The 20,248-nt window shown below is 42.9% G+C and overlaps 1 protein-coding gene across 3 annotated transcripts in view; it reads left to right on the top strand.

Moving 5' to 3' along the window:
- The window catches only part of P2RX5 (purinergic receptor P2X 5), a 95,851-nt gene that overhangs the window by 59,705 nt on the left and 15,898 nt on the right, over nucleotides 1-20,248 (top strand). For all 3 annotated transcript variants that reach the window (XM_040423350.1, XM_040423353.1, XM_040423352.1), the window contains exons 7-10: nucleotides 4,186-4,324; nucleotides 6,915-7,051; nucleotides 8,792-8,885; nucleotides 18,507-18,572. In XM_040423350.1, the coding sequence (XP_040279284.1) occupies nucleotides 4,186-4,324; nucleotides 6,915-7,051; nucleotides 8,792-8,885; nucleotides 18,507-18,572 (436 nt within the window). The remainder of the gene's footprint in view (nucleotides 1-4,185; nucleotides 4,325-6,914; nucleotides 7,052-8,791; nucleotides 8,886-18,506; nucleotides 18,573-20,248) is intronic.

Genomic DNA, 20,248 nt, shown 5'->3' with positions numbered 1-20,248 from the left:
TCTGGCATAACCACTGTGAGGGGCACATATGTGGGCATATCTAATGTGAGGGGCACATAATCTGGCATAACCACTGTAGGGGGGAACATATCTGGCATAACCACTGTAGGGGGGCACATATCTGGCATAACCACTGTATGGGGGCACATATCTGGCATAACTACTGTGAGGGGGGGCACATATAAAGGCATAACTATGAGAGGGCACATATGAAGGCACAACTACTGTGAGGGAGGGGGGTACATAATCTGGCATAACCACTGTGAGGGGCACATATGTGGGCATATTTAATGTGAGGGGCACATAATCTGGCATAACCACTGTAGGGGGGCACATATCTGGTCATAACTACTGTGAGAGGCACATAATCTGGCATAACTACTGTGAGGGGCACATATCTGGCCATAACTACTGTGAGGGGGAACATATCTGGCCATTACTGTGAGGGGGCACATATCTGGCTATATCCACTGTGAGGGGCACATATCTGGGCATAACTACTGTGAGCGGGCCCATATCTGGGCACATCCACTGTGAGGGGCACATATCTGGGCATAACTACTGTGAGGGGGCACATATCTGGCATAAATACCGTGAGGGGGCACATATTTGGCATAACTACTGTTAGGGGGCACATATTTGGCATAACTACTGTTAGGGGGCACATATCTGGGCATAACTACTGTGACAGGAACAAAGGTGGGCATAACTGCTGTGAGGGGCCACAAGAAGGACATAACTTTTGTGAAGGGACCACAAGGTGGGCTTAATTACTGTGAAAGGCCACAAGGTGGGCATTAGTACTGTGAGGGGCCACAATGTGGGCATTAGTACTGTGTGGTAGCACTTAGGGTAAATGTCCTAAATTACCCTGCTATACATTGGCATAGCTCAGTCTACCAGGCCCCCTACTGCCCCCTATTGGCATAGCTCAGTCTACCAGGCCCCCTACTGCCCCCTATTGGCATAGCTCAGTCTACCAGGCACAGCGCCCCCTGCTGGTGATTTCATAGGGGCAGTCACCATCCCTTCCTTATGTGATTATTCATTTTTTTCTCTATCATAGTAACATAGTAACATAGTAACATAGTACATAAGGCCGAAAAAAGACATTTGTCCATCCAGTTCGGCCTGTCATCCTGCAAGTTGATCCAGAGGAAGGCAAAAAACCCTGTGAGGTAGAAGCCAATTTTCTCCACTTTAGGGAAATAAAAAATTTCTTCCCGACTCCAATCATGCAATCAGAATAACTCCCTGGATCAACGACCCCTCTCTAGTAGCTATATCCTGTAATATTATTACACTCCAGAAATACATCCAGGCCCCTCTTGAATTCCTTTATTGTACTCACCATCACCACCTCCTCAGGCAGAGAGTTCCATAGTCTCACTGCTCTTACCGTAAAGAATCCTCTTCTATGTTTGTGTACAAACCTTCTTTCCTCCAGACGCAGAGGATGTCCCCTCGTCACACAGGGACCTTGTTCTGGATCCAGTGGACATCACGCTGACGCCAGCGACACCCTGGATGAGGTAGGACCAGATTTTATTAGGACTGGGTTAGTGTAGCCATGCATTGGGCTTACGGCTCTTTAACACGAGCGGATCCCGTGTGGCTAATCCGCTGTGTGAAAGAGTGCCAAGCCCCGCTCCGGACAGCAGAGACACGGAGCACTGACATGATTGATAATGCTCTTTGCCTCTCTATGATCGTTTTGCTACAAACTCACAGTGACAACTTTATCTCACTTTGATTTTGTAGTAAAAAGGTCACAGAGAGGCACAGAGCATTATCAATTATGTTACTGCTCCGTGTCTCTGCTGTCCGGAATGGGGCTTGGCCCTCATTAACACAGCGGACTAGCCATACGGGAAAGAGCCCTTCGTAAGAAAATCTGCCGCTTCTTTGCACTGGGGCCCATAACACTCTAGTTACACCACTGTGTAGCAGCTATCATACCCAAGGGATCCCACATATCACATGTGGCTACGAATACTATAAATACCACATTGTTTCCAGTTTAACAGGTGCGCGCCCAACTAGCAAAACCATCTAAGCGTATCCAGCCTCCTGAACCCTCCCCTCCGATCACGTGGATCTTCTCCGATCACATGACCAGGGATCACGTGGAACAAGGCGGAAGGTCCTTGATACACACTTTGGCGTCCGACCGCATGCAGACTGGATCTTCCAAGTGAAACCTAATCGGATCAGACGCCTTCTGCAGGGGTAAAGTACTTAATATATATGTACCCACGCTAATGTCTTCTTTCAGTTACCGTATGCCTATCATAGCACATGCCTTGTAGCGGAGCAACGGTATATAGGAAGCAGGCTGTAGCAACCAACCCCTTTCTGAGATCAGCATTATCTCACACAAGAGATTGTTGTGTTACCTGGATACCCTACACCTGGAGTTCTTATAGTTACGGTATTGCGGACCTATATAAACTAATTTGCCCCAAACAAGAGCCCTAGAGCTCCAACGATCGGGCTCCTATATACACCATTTATTACCAGGAGCCTCCAGTGACATTTTTTAACATTTTTAATATTTTACATGTATATTTATTATTATTTTTCATGGCGCCATCATGTGTGATTGAATGTTCTCATATTATTACACTGTCTTTTATGTTTGATGAAGTGGATTACACCACTACTTATTCCAGTTATTTGAATAAACATTTGCTATTGCTCATATCACATTTGTCCATCTGGTACCAGGTAGTTGAGTGCCCCCTACTATTTGATACAACTCCTTTTAATCTTTAAACATGACACTTCTGTCTACATATACTACTCCGGCTTTTGTACACCACCTCCTACTTGAAGTATAACTGCACCTCTTTTTGGAACTTTTTAAAGCGGTTGTCCCATCTCTCCATTTTCGCAGTGACATGGGACTAAGCGCTAGCCCCAGGTGGCTGGGCTTGTGAAAATGGGCCAGCACTCCGCTCTCATGGGAGGTGCACAGACAGTGTAGCAGAACAAGTTACACTGCTTCTGTAACTCTCAGCAGACACTCCCATCTTGTCCCAAAAATGTCAAGATGGGACAATCCCTTTAAAGGGCTCCTGTCACCCCACTAAAGTGACTTTTTTTTTGAGGCTAGTTAAATTAGTTATATTGCGATATATGAAAATATAATTGTGATACTTACTTTGATCCAGCAGTTTATTAAAAAAACGAAGTTTTATCATATGTAAATTCGGTCTCTACCAGCAAGTAGGGCGGCTACTTGCTGGTAGCTGCTGCAGAAATCCGCCCCCTCGTCGTGTTGATTGACAGGGCTAGCCGGGATCTCCTCCTCCGGCCAGCCCTGTCGGCATTTCAAAAATCGCGCGCCTGTGTTGATTCGGCGCAGGCGCTCTGAGATGAGGAGGCTCGTCTCCTCAGAACTCCCTCAGTGCGCCTGCGCCGATGACATCACCGAAATAGAAGACGTCATCGGCGCAGGCGCACTGAGGGAGTGCTGAGGAGGCGAGCCTCCTCATCTCAGAGCGCCTGCGCCGAATCAGAGCGCCTGCGCTCTAAGGATAAGTCTGCTGATGACTTGCACTGGCAATATCAGCTGTTATCTGAGATTGCCAGGAGAAGGTCCCCGGGCAATTAACTGATCGCTCGAGCAGACACATTTATAAAGTACAGTGGTCCCTCAAGTTACAATATTAATTGGTTCCAGGATGACCATTGTATGTTGAAACCATCAGTTCCAAAGCCCCAAAATGTCATCCAAGATAAGAGAAAATTAATATTTATTAAAAATAAGCAGATAACTAAGAGAGATAAAACAAGTCTTTACATATAACAGCTGCTAACTAGCATCTAATCCAGCTATTTTACCAGAGAAGTGGCCTTGACTGGATGGATCTGAGTCTGAGACATTGTATGTGGAGTCTAGTTTTAACTTATGATCAGAAAAGGTCATTGTATGTTGAAAATATTGTATCCTAAGGCCATTGTATCTTGAGGGATCAGTGTAGTTGTCTCTGATCAGATAACCTCTTTAAATTAATGTCTATGCAGGGGAAATGGATCTCTGACATGTATAATGATATATTAAGAAATTAATTAGCACAGAATTTTTGACCTACTTAGATCTCCTATAGAAAAAGAAATACCAATATGACACAAGCTGTGGAGTGACACTCTGCTCTGTATTGTCTGCATTGTATCTCATAGAACTAACATTCTAAACACGGAAGATGACTCATTTCTTAAGACATGTCGATATAGTAAAGAGAACCACTACTGTCCTATCTTTTACTTGGGAAAAATTGTCTCGTGGTCTGGAAATAAGTTTCAAGAAATGGCAATGGAAGTAAGTTCCATAAGTTTATATTCTCATGAAGGATTGAGAATGTGTAAATTGGATTTATGTCGTAATGAGCATTTCTACAATGAGAAAACTGTTAATTGTATTGTCTGTTTACTACTATGAAGAGTCTACATTTTGGTCTTCTGTATTAATCAGTGTATAATGTTGCCCCACATGAGTCTATAATATACTGGATATTTAAGATTATAAATACACCAACAATTTAGATGGGAAAAACTGTGTGAAGACATATGATGTTTTACTGAACAAGAATTTCACTGCAACAGTAACCTGTAAATGAGCAGCCTTACCATACGGTAATTTTCAAGTACCATATTTTTTGCTCTATAAGACATACCTAGGTTTTAGAGGAGGAAAATAAGAAATATAATATATTTTTTTATCAGACCTCAGATCAGACTCCCCAATCTTCACCAGACCTCAAATCAGACTCCCAATCTTCATTAGATCTCAGATCAGACCCCCAATCTTCTTCAGACCCCCAATTTTCACGAGATCTCAGATCAGACCCCCAATCATCATTAGATCTCAGATAAGACCCCAATCTTCTTCAGACCCCCAATCTTTACCAGACCTCAGATCAGACCCCCAATTTTCTTCAGACCCCTAATCTTCACCAGACCTCAGATCAGACCCCCAAACTTTATCAGACCCCTCCAATCTTCATTAAATCTCCGATCAGACCCCAATCTTCATTATATCTCAGATCAGACCCACAATCTTCTTCAGACCCCCCAATGTTCACCTGACCTCAGATCAGACCCCCAATCTTCTTCAGACCCCCAATCTTCACCAGACCTCAGATCAGACCCACAATCTTCTTCAGACCCCAAGTCATCATAAGATCTCAGATCAGACTCTTCCTTAGACCCCCCCCCCCTCAAATCTTCACAAGACATCAGATCAGACCCACAATCTTCATCAGACAAAAAATAAATAAAACAACTTACCTCTCCTTTTCTGGGCTGCTCTGCACTGTGACCAGACATTGCACAGTGCCAGGCTATTGCGCGAACTTACGTACATAATGGGGGGGAGAAAGTACATCTTATACAATGAAAAATACGTTCAATGGTTGTGACAAAACTGTGAGAGTGCTATGACCTGTTAAGCAAAGGCACATCCACTGCCATACTGAATGCAAGTTAGGCTACTTTCACACCTGCGTTAGGTGCGGATCTGTCTTGTATCTGCACAGACGGATCCACACCGATAATGCAAATGCTTGTATCTGTTCAGAACGAAGCCGTTTGCATAATTTATTTTTTTGTTCATGATAATGCAAACGTATCCGTTTTGACTTACACTGAAAGTCAATGGGAGGCGGATCCGTTTTCAATTGCACCATATTGTGTCAGTGTGAAAGTAGCCTTACCAGGTTCAGCACTTGGCCTGCACGCCCCTATAGGTACAAGAGCCCTGCCTACAGCAGAATTGCCATCCCAAAAGGGGCAATCCCACTCAAGAATATAACTAGTTAACCCCGAGCGGTCCCTGCGAGTGATAAAGAACCCTATCTTGTGTTTCCCGGGTTGCTGCTAGCAGGTGGAGTGAGCAGGGTAAGAACTGTAGGGAAAAAAAACACAAAGCCAAATCAAAATCAGAATCCACAACAGAGACAAGCCAAATCAAAACCAAGAGAGACAAACAGCACAATAACAAAAGGCAGGAGAATAGTCAGAAAAAAAGCTATCGCTATGCCAACTCCTACCTCTTTGCCTGGCTTCTGGAGCAGATATTGTTACAATGAGGCTGAGTTGCAATACCAGACACCATCATAAAAAAGAGTGGCGCTGTTTTGAAGTACTAATAAGCTTCCCCTTTTAACATACATTGCAATGGCTTTGTAAAAGGAACCTGGAGATCATTAAAACAGACTCCAAATATAATGGAAAATTAATAAGCACAGTATTTTAAAAACTAAAAGCAAAATTATGTTCCAAGCTGGAGGTACATGAAGAAACTAGGAAGAAGCAGAATATTGCAGGATAACATCAATCGCGTTGTAACAGCACATTGACAATAATCTGTTTCATGAAGGCAGGGTAGGAAGCAATGTTTTATTAATAAAATGTTTGTTGTCCCCTAGTGAATTTTTTAAAGGGAACCTGTCACTGGGATTTTGTGTATAGAGCTGAGGACATGGGTTGCTAGATGGCCACTAGCACATCCGCAATACCCAGTCCCCATAGCTCTGTGTGCTTTTATTGTGTCAAAAAAACGATTTGATACATATGCAAATTAACATAAAAGAGTCATATCTTACTTGTGTGACCGGAGAAGAGTCATATTTTCAAGCTCTGACTCATCTCAGGTTAATTTGCATATGTATCAAATCGTTTTTTTTACACAATAAAAGCACACAGAGCTATGGGGACTGGGTATTGCGGATGTGCTCTATACCCCAAATCCAGATGACAGGTTCCCTTTAAGGAACTATGCATACTGTAAAGTTATTTCTCTCCTCAAAGGCTATAATAATTGGAGTGTAGAAAATGTTACCATGTCAGCAGCACATAGCAACAAAATAAAAATGTTGTAACTGAAAGGCCAAATCTACTACTTTTCTCAGGGTGGAGTTATTGGCATTCAGATAGAATGGGACTGTAACCTTGACCGAGACGAATCTGAGTGTCATCCGCGATATTCATTCACTCGCTTGGATAATAAATTCACAGAAAAATCTGTTTCTTCAGGATACAATTTCAGGTAAAACTTCAAACTAAACTAGAACTAAGTTTCCTGCACAAAACAGATATTTTCATGCACTGTATAAAATGGGCGTCTTAGGCCTCTTTCACACTTGCGTTGTTGGGATCCGGCATGCACTTCCGTTGCCGGAGGTGCCCGCCAGATCTGGAAAAACGCAAGTGTACTGAAAGCATTTGAAGACGGAACCGTCTTCCAAATGCTTTCAGTGTTACTATGGCACCCAGGACGCTATTAAAGTCCTGGTTGCCATAGTAGGAGCGGGGAGCGGGGGAGCAGTATACTTACAGTCCGTGCGGCTCCCGGGGCGCTCCAGAATGACGTCAGGGCGCCCCATGCGCATGGATGACGTGATCCATGTGATCACGTGATCCATGCGCTTGGGGCGCCCTGACGTCACTCTGGAGCGCCCTGGGAGCCGCACGGACGGTAAGTATGCTGCTCCCCCGCTCCCCGCTACACTTTACCATGGCTGTCAGGACTTTAGCGTCCCGGCAGCCATGGTAACCATTCTGAAAAAGCTAAATGTCGGCTCCGGCAATGCGCCGAAACGACGTTTAGCTTAAGGCCGGATCCGGATCAATGCCTTCCAATGGGCATTAATTCCGGATCCGGCCTTGCGGCAAGTGTTCCGGATTTTTGGCCGGAGCAAAAAGCGCAGCATGCTGCGGTATTTTCTCCGGCCAACAAACGTTCCGTTCCGGAACTGAAGACATCCTGATGCATCCTGAACGGATTTCTCTCCATTCAGAATGCATTAGGATAATCCTGATCAGGATTCTTCCGGCATAGAGCCCCGACGACGGAACTCTATGCCGGAAGACAATAAAGCAAGTGTGAAAGAGCCCTTACATGGCATTTTTAAAATATCCAAAAAGAGGACTTAAAGCGGTTCTCTTATTAAGGCCTCATGCACACGACAGTATTTTTTTGCGGTCCGCAAAAAGCTGTTCCGTTGTTCCGTGATCCGTTTCCGTTTTTGTTTCCGTGTGTCTTCCTTGATTTTTGGAGGATCACCAGTCATTAAAAGTGAAAAAAAAATCAAAGTCAAGTTTGCCTTGCAGATGATAGGAAAAAAACGGACGCGGACGCGCGGACGCGGATGACAATCTTGTGTGCCTCCGTGTTTTTTCACGGACCCCATGACTTGAATGGGTCCGTGAACCGTTGTCCGTGAAAAAAATAGGACAGGTCATATTTTTTTGACGGACTGGAAACACGGATCACGGACGTGGATGACAAACGGTGCATTAACGGTCGTGTGCATGAGGCCTAAGACAACCAGCTTTTACAACAAACCTGACTGAGGAAACATGGTATAACATGCTGGCCATTCAAAAGAATGGTCAGCCATGTAATAGGTGGCCGGCAGAGTCTTCTGCTAACAGGCGTCCCATGCCACACTGCTCCTTTTATTAATTTATGCCACTGTTTGTAAAAAAAAATAAAAAAATGTGGGGCTGGACATCTCCTTTAATCACATTTACACATTAGTTGCACCATTTTTTGAGTTACAAAGATGTGAATTTTTAGATTTTCCCCTCTTTAGTACATTTTTAGATTTATCCCTCATACCTCCTGAGTCCTAATACTAAACTACATTTTTAGATTTCTTCCACATACCTCCTAATACAAAACTGTGAATTTTTTGATTTATTCCTCAAACCTTGTATACAAAACTCGTGAAACAACAGCACTATGAAACCATATTAATGTCTATACATGTCTCTTTCAATCAAGGTATGCAAAGTACTACCGTGATGTTAATGGATCAGACTACAGGACACTGATAAAGGCTTATGGTATTCGCTTTGATATCATGGTGAATGGAAAGGTAAGTCGATCTTCAGTACTTACTTGTGCATCTCAATAAATTAGAATATCATCAAAAAGTAAATGTATTTCAGTAATTCAATTCAAAACGTGAAACTCCTATATTCTATAGATTCATTACACACACAGTGATCTGTTTCAAGCGTTTATTTCTTTTAGTGTTGATGAGTATTGCTTACAGCTCATGGAAACCCAAAATGATTTTTAATATAGAAATGTTGGCCTACTAAAAAGTATGTATAGTATATGCACTCAATACTTGGTCGGAGTCCCTTTTGCATGAATTACTGCATCAATGTGGCATGGCATGGAGGCTGTCCGCCTATGCCACTGCTAAGGTGTTATGGAAGCCCAGGGTGCTTAGACAGAAGCCTTCAGCTCATCTGCTTTGTTGGCATACCCGGAGGAAACCCACGCAAACATGGGGTGAACTTAAAAACTCCATGCAGATGTTGTCCTTGGTCGGATTCAAACCTAGGACCACAGTGCTAACCACTGAGCCACCGTCTTGCCTGATTCTCTATGGGGTTTAGATCAGGTGAGTTTGCTGGCCAATTAAGCACAGCGATACCATGGTCATTAAACCAGGTATTGGTACTTTTGGCAGTGTGGGCAGGTGCCAAGTCCTGCTGGAAAATTTAATCATCATCTCCATAAAGCTTGTCTGCAGAGGGAAGCATGAAGTGCTCTAAAGTTTCCTGGTAGATGCCTGCTTTCACTTTGGACTTGATATAACACAATGGACCAACACCAGCAGATGACATGGCTCCCCAAACCATCACTGACTGGAAACTTCACACTGGACCTCAAACAACCTGGACTGTGTGCCTCTCCACTCTTCCTCCAGACTCTGGGACCTTGATTTCCAAATGAAATGCAAAATTTACTTTCATCTGAAAACATGACTTTGGACCACTGAGCAACAGCTCAGCCCATTTTCTCCTCAGCCCAAGACGCTTCTGATGTTTTCTCTGGGTCATCAGTGGCTTTAAACAAGGAATGCAACAATCGTAGTCCATGTCCTGGATATGTCTGTGTGTGGTGACTCTTGAAGCACTGACTCGGGCCGCAGTCCACTCCATGTGAATCTCCCCCAAATTCCTGAATGGCCTTTTCTTGACAATCCTGTGGGTATCCCTTTTGCTTGTGCACTTTTTTCTACCACACTTTTTCTTTCCAATCAACTTTCCATTAATATGCTTGGATACCCTACTTGTGGAGGGTGTTAATGACTGTCAAGTCAGCAGTTTTCCCAATGATTGTGTAGACTACTGAAACATACTGAGGGAACGTTTGTAGGCTCAGGAAACCTTTGGTGTTTTGTGTTGATTAGCTGATTAGAGTGGTACACCATGAGTCTACAATATTGAACTTTTTCTAAATATTCTAATTTTCTGAGATCCTGACTTTTGGGTTTTCATTAGCTATAAACCATAATCATCAACATTAAAAGAAATAAACACTTGCAATAGATCACTCTGTGTGTAATAAATCTACGGTATATGAGTTAAACTTTTTGAATTGAATTACTGAAATAAATTAACTTTTCGATTATATTCCAATTTATTAGGATGCACTAGTACAATGTGAACAGTGTTAAAGTAGCATTTTTATCTTTTAGCTAGCACTGAACATTTCTTGGAAACAAGGGCATACATACCACAGAGGCAGGCAATGCAGCTGATGTTGGGCGCTTGGAAAAAAAAGATCCAGCCTTTTTTGGACCCATCCACTTAACTACTGAGAAGTGAGAACCAGGGCAGGATCATTCAGAGTAAATGCAATGTTAACATATACAGTTAAAGATAGAGTTAAATGGCTCAACGGTGTCTGACAAAATCTGTCACCAAAAGGAGGGGCTCATTGTTATAGGCTAAAAGAGTGACAATTAATGTTTTGTGCCTAAAATGACACTGATTCAACCCAGGAATAATTGCATACTTCCCAACTTTTGAAAATCACAAAGAGGGACAATGTGCAGTGCGCATCACCAGTTTTTTTCATACTGGGTCACACCTCTAACTCCGCCTAAAGCATAATTACTGACATGGTCAAAACTGCAGCAGCTGGGGATCGGTTATGTGAGTATAAGTTTCTTTTTTTTCTTTCTTGTGCCTCAATATCCATTTAAATATACTATAGACTATAGATATTTTAACCACCTCCGGACCGCCTAACGCAGGATCGCGTTCCGGAGGTGGCAGCGCTGCGCACAATCACGCATCTACGCGTCATCTCGCGAGACGCGAGATTTCCTGTGAACGCGCGCACACAGGCGCGCGCGCTCACAGGAACGGAAGGTAAGAGAGTTGATCTCCAGCCTGCCAGCGGCGATCGTTCGCTGGCAGGCTGGAGATGTGTTTTTTTTAACCCCTAACAGGTATATTAGACGCTGTTTTATATACCTGCTACCGTCTAATATACCTGCTACCTGGTCCTCTGGTGGTCCCCTTTGTTTGGATCGACCACCAGAGGACACAGGTAGCTCAGTAAAGTAGCACCAAGCACTACACTACACTACACCCCCCCCCCGTCAGTTATTAACCCCTTATTAGCCCCTGATCACCCCTGATCACCCCATATAGACTCCCTGATCACCCCCCTGTCATTGATTACCCCCCTGTCATTGATCAACCCCCTGTAAAGCTCCATTCAGATGTCCGCATGATTTTTACGGATCCACTGATAGATGGATCGGATCCGCAAAACGCATACGGACGTCTGAATGAAGCCTTACAGGGGCGTGATCAATGACTGTGGTGATCACCCCATATAGACTCCCTGATCACCCCCTTGTCATTGATTACCCCCCTGTCATTGATCAACCCCCTGTAAAGCTCCATTTAGATGTCCGCATGATTTTTACGGATCCACTGATAGATGGATCGGATCCGCAAAACGCATACGGACGTCTGAATGAAGCCTTACAGGGGCGTGATCAATGACTGTGGTTATCACCCCATATAGACTCCCTGATCACCCCCCTGTAATTGATCAACCCCCTGTAAAGCTCCATTCAGATGTCCGCATGATTTTTACGGATCCACTGATAGATGGATCGGATACGCAAAACGCATACGGACGTCTGAATGAAGCCTTACAGGGGCGTGATCAATGACTGTGGTGATCACCCCATATAGACTCCCTGATCACCCCCCTGTCATTGATTACACCCCTGTCATTGATCAACCCCCTGTAAAGCTCCATTCAGACATTTTTTTGGCCCAAGTTAGCGGAATTATTTTTTTTTTTTCTTACAAAGTCTCATATTCCACTAACTTGTGTCAAAAACTAAAATCTCACATGAACTCACCATACCCCTCACGGAATCCAAATGTGTAAAAATTTTTAGACATTTATATTCCAGACTTCTTCTCACGCTTTAGGGCCCCTAGAATGCCAGGGCAGTATAAATACCCCACATGTGACCCCATTTCGGAAAGAAGACACCCCCAGGTATTCCGTGAGGGGCATATTGAGTCCATGAAAGATTGAAATTTTTGTCCCAAGTTAGCGGAAAGGGAGACTTTGTGAGAAAAAAATAAAAAATATCAATTTCCGCTAACTTGTGCCAAAAAAAAATTCTATGAACTCGCCATGCCCCTCATTGAATACCTTGGGGTGTCTTCTTTCCAAAATGGGGTCACATGTGGGGTATTTATACCCTGGCATTCTAGGGGCCCCAAAGCGTGAGAAGAAGTCTGGTATCCAAATGTCTAAAAATACCCTCCTAAAAGGAATTTGGGCACCTTTGCCCACCTAGGCTGCAAAAAAGTGTCACACATCTGGTATCGCCATACTCAGGAGAAGTTGGGGAATGTGTTTTGGGGTGTCATTTTACATATACCCATGCTGGGTGAGATAAATATCTTGGTCAAATGCCAACTTTGTATAAAAAAATGCGAAAAGTTGTCTTTTGCCAAGATATTTCTCTCACCCAGCATGGGTATATGTAAAATGACACCCCAAAACACATTCCCCAACTTCTCCTGAGTACGGAGATACCAGATGTGTGACACTTTTTTGCAGCCTAGGTGGGCAAAGGGGCCCATATTCCAAAGAGCACCTTTCGGATTTCACAGGTCATTTACCTACTTACCACACATTAGGGCCCCTGGAAAATGCCAGGGCAGTATAACTACCCCACAAGTGACCCCATTTTGGAAAGAAGACACCCCAAGGTATTCCGAGAGGGGCATGGCGAGTTCCTAGAATTTTTTATTTTTTGTCACAAGTTAGTGGAAAATGATGATTTTTTTTTATTTTTATTTTTTTCATACAAAGTCTCATATTCCACTAACTGGTGACAAAAAATAAAAACTTCCATGAACTCACTATGCCCATCAGCGAATACCTGGGGGTCTCTTCTTTCCAAAATGGGGTCACTTGTGGGGTAGTTATACTGCCCTGGCATTCTAGGGGCCCAAATGTGTGGTAAGGAGTTTGAAATCAAATTCTGTAAAAAATGACCAGTGAAATCCGAAAGGTGCTCTTTGGAATATGGGCCCCTTTGCCCACCTAGGCTGCAAAAAAGTGTCACACATCTGGTATCTCCGTACTCAGGAGAAGTTGGGGAATGTGTTTTGGGGTGTCATTTTACATATACCCATGCTGGGTGAGAGAAATATCTTGGCAAAAGACAACTTTTCCCATTTTTTTATACAAAGTTGGCATTTGACCAAGATATTTATCTCACCCAGCATGGGTATATGTAAAAAGACACCCCAAAACACATTCCTCAACTTCTCCTGAATGCGGAGATACCACATGTGTGTAACTTTTTTGCAGCCTAGGTGGGCAAAGGGGCCCATATTCCAAAGAGCACCTTTCGGATTTCACTGGTCATTTTTTACAGAATTTGATTTCAAACTCCTTACCACACATTTGGGCCCCTAGAATGCCAGGGCAGTATAACTACCCCACAAGTGACCCCATTTTGGAAAGAAGAGACCCCAAGGTATTCGCTGATGGGCATAGTGAGTTCATGGAAGTTTTTATTTTTTGTCACAAGTTAGTGGAATATGAGACTTTGTATGAAAAAAAAATAAAATAAAAAAATCATCATTTTCCACTAACTTGTGACAAAAAATAAAAAATTCTAGGAACTCGCCATGCCCCTCACGGAATACCTTGTGGTGTCTTCTTTCCAAAATGGGGTCACTTGTGGGGTAGTTATACTGCCCTGGCATTTTCCAGGGGCCCTAATGTGTGGTAAGTAGGTAAATGACCTGTGAAATCCGAAAGGTGCTCTTTGGAATATGGGCCCCTTTGCCCACCTAGGCTGCAAAAAAGTGTCACACATCTGGTATCTCCGTACTCAGGAGAAGTTGGGGAATGTGTTTTGGGGTGTCATTTTACATATACCCATGCTGGGTGAGAGAAATATCTTGGCAAAAGACAACTTTTCCCATTTTTTTTATACAAAGTTGGCATTTGACGAAGATATTTCTCTCACCCAGCATGGGTATATGTAAAAAGACACCCCAAAACACATTCCTCAACTTCTCCTGAATACAGAGATACCAGATGTGTGACACTTTTTTGCAGCCTAGGTGGGCAAAGGGGCCCATATTCCAAAGAGCACCTTTCGGATTTCACTGGTCATTTTTTACAGAATTTGATTTCAAACTCCTTACCACACATTTGGGCCCCTAGAATGCCAGGGCAGTATAACTACCCCACAAGTGACCCCATTTTGGAAAGAAGAGACCCCAAGGTATTTCGTGATGGGCATAGTGAGTTCATAGAACTTTTTATTTTTTGTCACAAGTTAGTGGAATATGAGACTTTGTAAGAAAAAAAAAAATCATCATTTTCCGCTAACTTGTGACAAAAAATAAAAAGTTCTATGAACTCACTATGCCCATCAGCGAATACCTTAGGGTGTGTACTTTCCGAAATGGGGTCATTTGTGGGGTGTTTGTACTGTCTGGCCATTGTAGAACCTCAGGAAACATGACAGGTGCTCAGAAAGTCAGAGCTGCTTCAAAAAGCGGAAATTCACATTTTTGTACCATAGTTTGTAAACGCTATAACTTTTACCCAAACCATTTTTTTTTTTTACCCAAACATTTTTTTTTATCAAAGACATGTAGAACAATAAATTTAGAGCAAAATTTATATATGGATGTCGTTTTTTTTGCAAAATTTTACAACTGAAAGTGAAAAATGTCATTTTTTTGCAAAAAAATCGTTAAATTTCGATTAATAACAAAAAAAGTAAAAATGTCAGCAGCAATGAAATACCACCAAATGAAAGCTCTATTAGTGAGAAGAAAAGGAGGTAAAATTCATTTGGGTGGTAAGATGCATGACCGAGCAATAAACGGTGAAAGTAGTGTAGTGCAGAAGTGTAAAAAGTGGCCTGGTCTTTCAGGGTGTTTAAGCACTGGGGGCTGAGGTGGTTAAGGCCCAAAGTGCACCAAATAGTGAAGTTATGGTCTAATATACAAGTAGAAACCATACAGGCACTTTAGTAAGGAGCAATTTAGCAAATTTATTAATGCACATTTATGCATTAATTCCCTAGGTCAAAAAGTGGGACATTTAAGGATCAAAAAGGGACAGTGGGACTTGGGTCAAAAAGAGGGACTGTCGCTCCTAAAGAGGGACACTTGGGAGGCATGTAATTGCATATGATATGTCCTATCTTTTAATCAAAGCATAGTCAGGGGTGCACCTAGCCTTTCTGCTGCCTGGGGCAAAAACTGAAATGGTGCCCCCCCCCCCCAATGCCAATTTCTTAACCTAACCCCCTCTCTCCAGCCCTACTGTTATAGACAGACTTGGAAAACATTACATACAAAGCTACAAAACATATGAGGTAATACAGTGCCATATACCTCTTACATCCCGTGATGTGTCCTCTGATGTAGACGTTTTCTTTCTTTATCTTCTCCATTCAGACCAGACCACCATGATGATTTCTTTCAGCCTTCTCTTGTCTCTGCAGAGTTTGACAAGCAGACATCTTAGTTTTCTACTTTTCCATCCATCTCCCATCCTACCACCTCTAATACTGTGCTTCCCAATACTGTACTGCATAAACAGAGGATCCCCCTGAAAATACTAGTACCACCACAGATAGACATTTGCAATAGATCACTCTTTAATAATTATTTGCACACAGTGCCCTAGATAACTGTGCCCAGCAAATAGTGTCACTTATAGTGTCGTAAACATAGTGTCCTCCAAAAATAATTGTGCTAAGCTGATACTGTGCCAGGGTGCCTCCCAATGTAATGTCCTCCAAAAAGTCCCACCAATAGTAATAATTCTCTGCCAGAGTGCACTATGTGGTAACAGTGCACCCAATAGTAATAATGTCCCTCATTTTGTGCCCAAAAGTAATAATGTCCCCATAGTGCCCCCAGTAGTAATAATTTGTGTCTGTATAAAAAATGGCCCCTTATACTACGTGGCAGTACAAAAATACCACCTTCTGTGTGCCAATACAAAAAATGCTCCCCTATGATGTGTGCCAGTACAAAAAAAAAATTAGTGCCCCCTGTAGAACAAATGTCCCCATAGTGGCCACCTTAGAATGTGTGCCAGTACAAAAATGCTACCTTATAATGTGCGCTAAGTACAAAATATGCCCCCTTATGTGCCAGTACAAAAAATGCTTCCTTATAACGTGTGTCAGTACAAAAAAACACCCCCTTTTAGTGCCCCTAGTAAAACGGATGTCCCTATAGTGGCCCCCTTATAATGTGTGCCAGTTCAAAAATGCTCCTTTTTACAGCCGCAATGTCCCCATAGTGCTTTCTCCAGTTACAAAATAATGACCCCCAGCCTATTGTGGCCCAACAGTATGCTGCCAAATAATAATAATAAACTCAAATACTTACCACCATTCTGCTGTCAGCGATGCAGTGCAAGACACGGACCTCTTCTAGTCTGTGCCCTGAGCTCTATGCAGCTCGGCTTAGGCAGCGTGATAATGATGGCACCGGCCTCTGATAGGCTACAGGAATTAGGACTAGAACCTATTAGAGGAAACGGTGGGCCAGGGAGACATCTCTCCTGTCATGGCATTCAACTGTATTGCTGTCCTGAGTACAGCAATGAAATTGAATATGTAGAGATGAGTGTTTCCACAATGAAAGTGCTCATTGCCCATAGCCCTTCCGTTGCCCCCTCTTGCCCCTACCTGCTGCTGCCTGAGGCAATCACCTCACCTCATTGGCGGTGCACCCCTGAGCATAGTCACGCCCATCAGTGCCGGTGACGTCACCGGGCTTCCTGGCAGCCCTATTGAGAGCCCGGTACGTCACTGGATCTCCAAAAAATGCCTTTGCCGTACGCGATTTAGCACTGTGCAAAGGAGAGCATCGGTGCATGAATTGCTCGGATGTTCAAGTCAGGGGGGCTTTCTGGGTGAAAATGGAGGGATGTCCGGGTTCAGCTCTGAACCCGGACAACCCCTTTAAAGGGGTTGTCTAATTTTGGACTGGTATTCAAATATTAAGAGATTAATTAAAAAAGGTTATTAGGAAATGTGCAATGCATTATTACTCCTGTGGTGGCGCTGAAGATACATATTATTATATAATATACTAGCAGAAGGACCCGGCTTTGCACGGGTATATTTCATCTATTTCATTTAATGTTTGTGTGTGTCGTTAAAAGATATCGACAGTATCCCCTATAACAGTGACCTCTAAAGCACCCCGCCCCTTTAACAGTGAACTCCACAGTCCCCCACCCCTTAACACTGCCCCCCTCCACAGCAGCCCATCCCCTTAATCTTCACCTTCACAGCAGCCCTCCCCTTTAACCGTGAGTTTCACAGCACCCCACTCCCTTGACAGTGACCTCCTCAGGGGCCCGCCCCCTTAACAGTGACCGCCACAGTACCCCGCTGCCTTAACAGTGACCTCACAGTACCCTGCTGCCTTAACAGTGACCTCCACAGCAGTTGCCCCTTTAATAGTGGCCCCTACCCCCTTTAACAGTGACCTCCACAGTGGCCTGCCCCCTTAACAGTAACATCCACAGTGAACGCCTCTTTAACAGTGACCTCCACAGCAGCCTGCCCCTTTAATGCTAGGGCTACATGACGACATGTGTCGCGTGACATTTTGTCTCAACAATTTTTATGATGATAGGCTATGGTGTCGCAGCCTGTCATATGTCGCAGTGCGACACCATAGACTATAATTAAAAAAATTGTTGCGCGACACATGTAGCAGTGTAGTTGTTATCGTGTAGCCCTAGCCTAAAGCTGACCTACAGCAGTGAAGAAAAATGGCTGGGTTGTTATGGAAACCTGGAGTAAAACTGTGTGTATGTGGAGACTAAGGGCCTGCGAGCTTCTGTCGGCTGATAAGGGACATGTGACCGTGTGTACAGCAGTTGGGATATGAAGAGAAAGCCTTGCAGGCTTGTATTGGCTAATGCAGGTCATTTTTTGGGAATATCTCAGGAACGGTACGTCCTTTTTAGGTAGCAAGGGATGTGTATACCTAGTTTCGTTGAAATCGATAGTTGCGTTTTTGAATGATCGCAGAACATACATACATATATACGTCCTTTATATATATATATATATATATATATATATATATATATATTTATATTTAGACAACTTGATAAAATGATTTTCAATGTGTTTTCACAGGCTGGGAAGTTCAATATTATACCAACAATCATCAATATTGGCTCTGGCTTGGCACTGATGGGTGCGGTAAGGATGAATTTATATATATCTCATAACAAGAAAGAATTTGGGTAAAAGCGATGCTCCAGGCTCACCCTGACTAAGGCTCATTACCCTCATATGTGTGGCAGTTTCCGGATAGCCATCATTTCTCAGTGGTGGTTTAGTAAATCTGCATTTTACAATTATTCTTCCCTTGTTGTAATATAAACTATCCCTCCATGCACTGACTGCCTGGTGATCATGTGATTGGCTGCAGATTATACACAGCCGCCAACCTAAGGAGGTAAAGCTGAAGGGGGGGAGGGAGAGAGCAGTGTCCTGAACCAATGATTAGACGGCGGGGGGGGGGGGGGGGTCTCAGACTACCTCAGTCTTCCTGTAGGCGCTGTAGATGAGTTATAGCCACAGACCACATTGATGTGCTAAAGAAGCTGAGCTACAAAGCAGCCAAGGAGCAAGATAAATAAATAGCTGGTAATCATCTCCTTAATTTCATATAACTTTATGATATATAACATTGGCTAGAATACAATGCATGAAGTAATTTGAGACAAATAAGAATGAACTTTGCCTTAACTACCTAACTGTTCTGCCGGAGCTCAGCTTGGGCAGAACTGGAAGGGGAGAGGGCTGCTTTAGCTACTGATATCTCCTCAATGGTAGTAACTAGGAGCCTGCAACGTGGTCTTGTTTGAAAGCTGTCATTCCAGTCTTTCATACAAGAACAAAATGACAACATCAGTCTAAGATAAACAGGAGATATCACTGTTAGAAATCGAGTTGGGAATAGTAGCAGGTAAAACCTGCTTTTATTTTCACTTTCAGTTGCATTCACTGCATCCAGATTTCTAACAGTGATATCTTCCCATGTACTGAAGATAATACTGTCAGGTATTGTATGAAAGCTTGGAATGGCAGTTTTCAAACAATACAAAGCCCATATCTCTACCAGAGATATGAGCAGCTAAAGAAGCCGACCCCCCTCCCTGTCAGTCTGGAGAAGGAGGGGGAGCAGTTGCAGAGCTGACCGGCTGCAGGAGGAAAGGGAAAAAACGTAAAAATATATAGAAATGTGGCATTATCATCAGTGTAGTCACCCAAATAATAAAATAATGTTATTTTTACCACTCAGTGAACGCCGTACAAAAATTTCACAAAATAATATAAAAATTGCTGTTTTTTTATCTTTCCCCCTGAAAATAAAATGTTATTTAATACACTATGTATACCCCAAAATGGTTCCTAAAAAACCTACAACTAATCACATAAAATAAAATAAAAAATATAGGAGAAATTTTTTTTAACTTAGGAAAATATTTTTGGTCCTTAAGGCTAAAATTAATTATGTCACTAAGGAGTTAAAAATGCAATAATGTCCCCAAGATTTATTGCTGACACACATTGGAATCCAATTTTAATGGGACTGTTAGGAGGTTAAGAAGGTTGTGGGTCTGAAACTGCATTGGCTCTGTTCACACTGGAACTTTTTTCTCCAGGTTATTCATTTCCATTGTTACAGAAAACCATACATTTGTTCAGTTAAAGTTCTCATTGATTTAACATGGGATTTTTTTTGCATCTGGCATCTTTCTGCCTTTTGTAGCATCAGATGTCTGTTGTTTTGTGCAGACAGAAAGGAATAATCTACAGTTCTAGTCTATTCTACTCAGTATGGATATAGAAACGTAACATTCCATTTT

This window comes from Bufo bufo, chromosome 3, assembly GCF_905171765.1.
Source record: "Bufo bufo chromosome 3, aBufBuf1.1, whole genome shotgun sequence".
In the NCBI taxonomy this organism is placed as follows: domain Eukaryota; kingdom Metazoa; phylum Chordata; class Amphibia; order Anura; family Bufonidae; genus Bufo; species Bufo bufo.
Note: the sequence above shows the minus strand (reverse complement) of the source record. Positions and strands in the feature narration are given on the sequence as shown.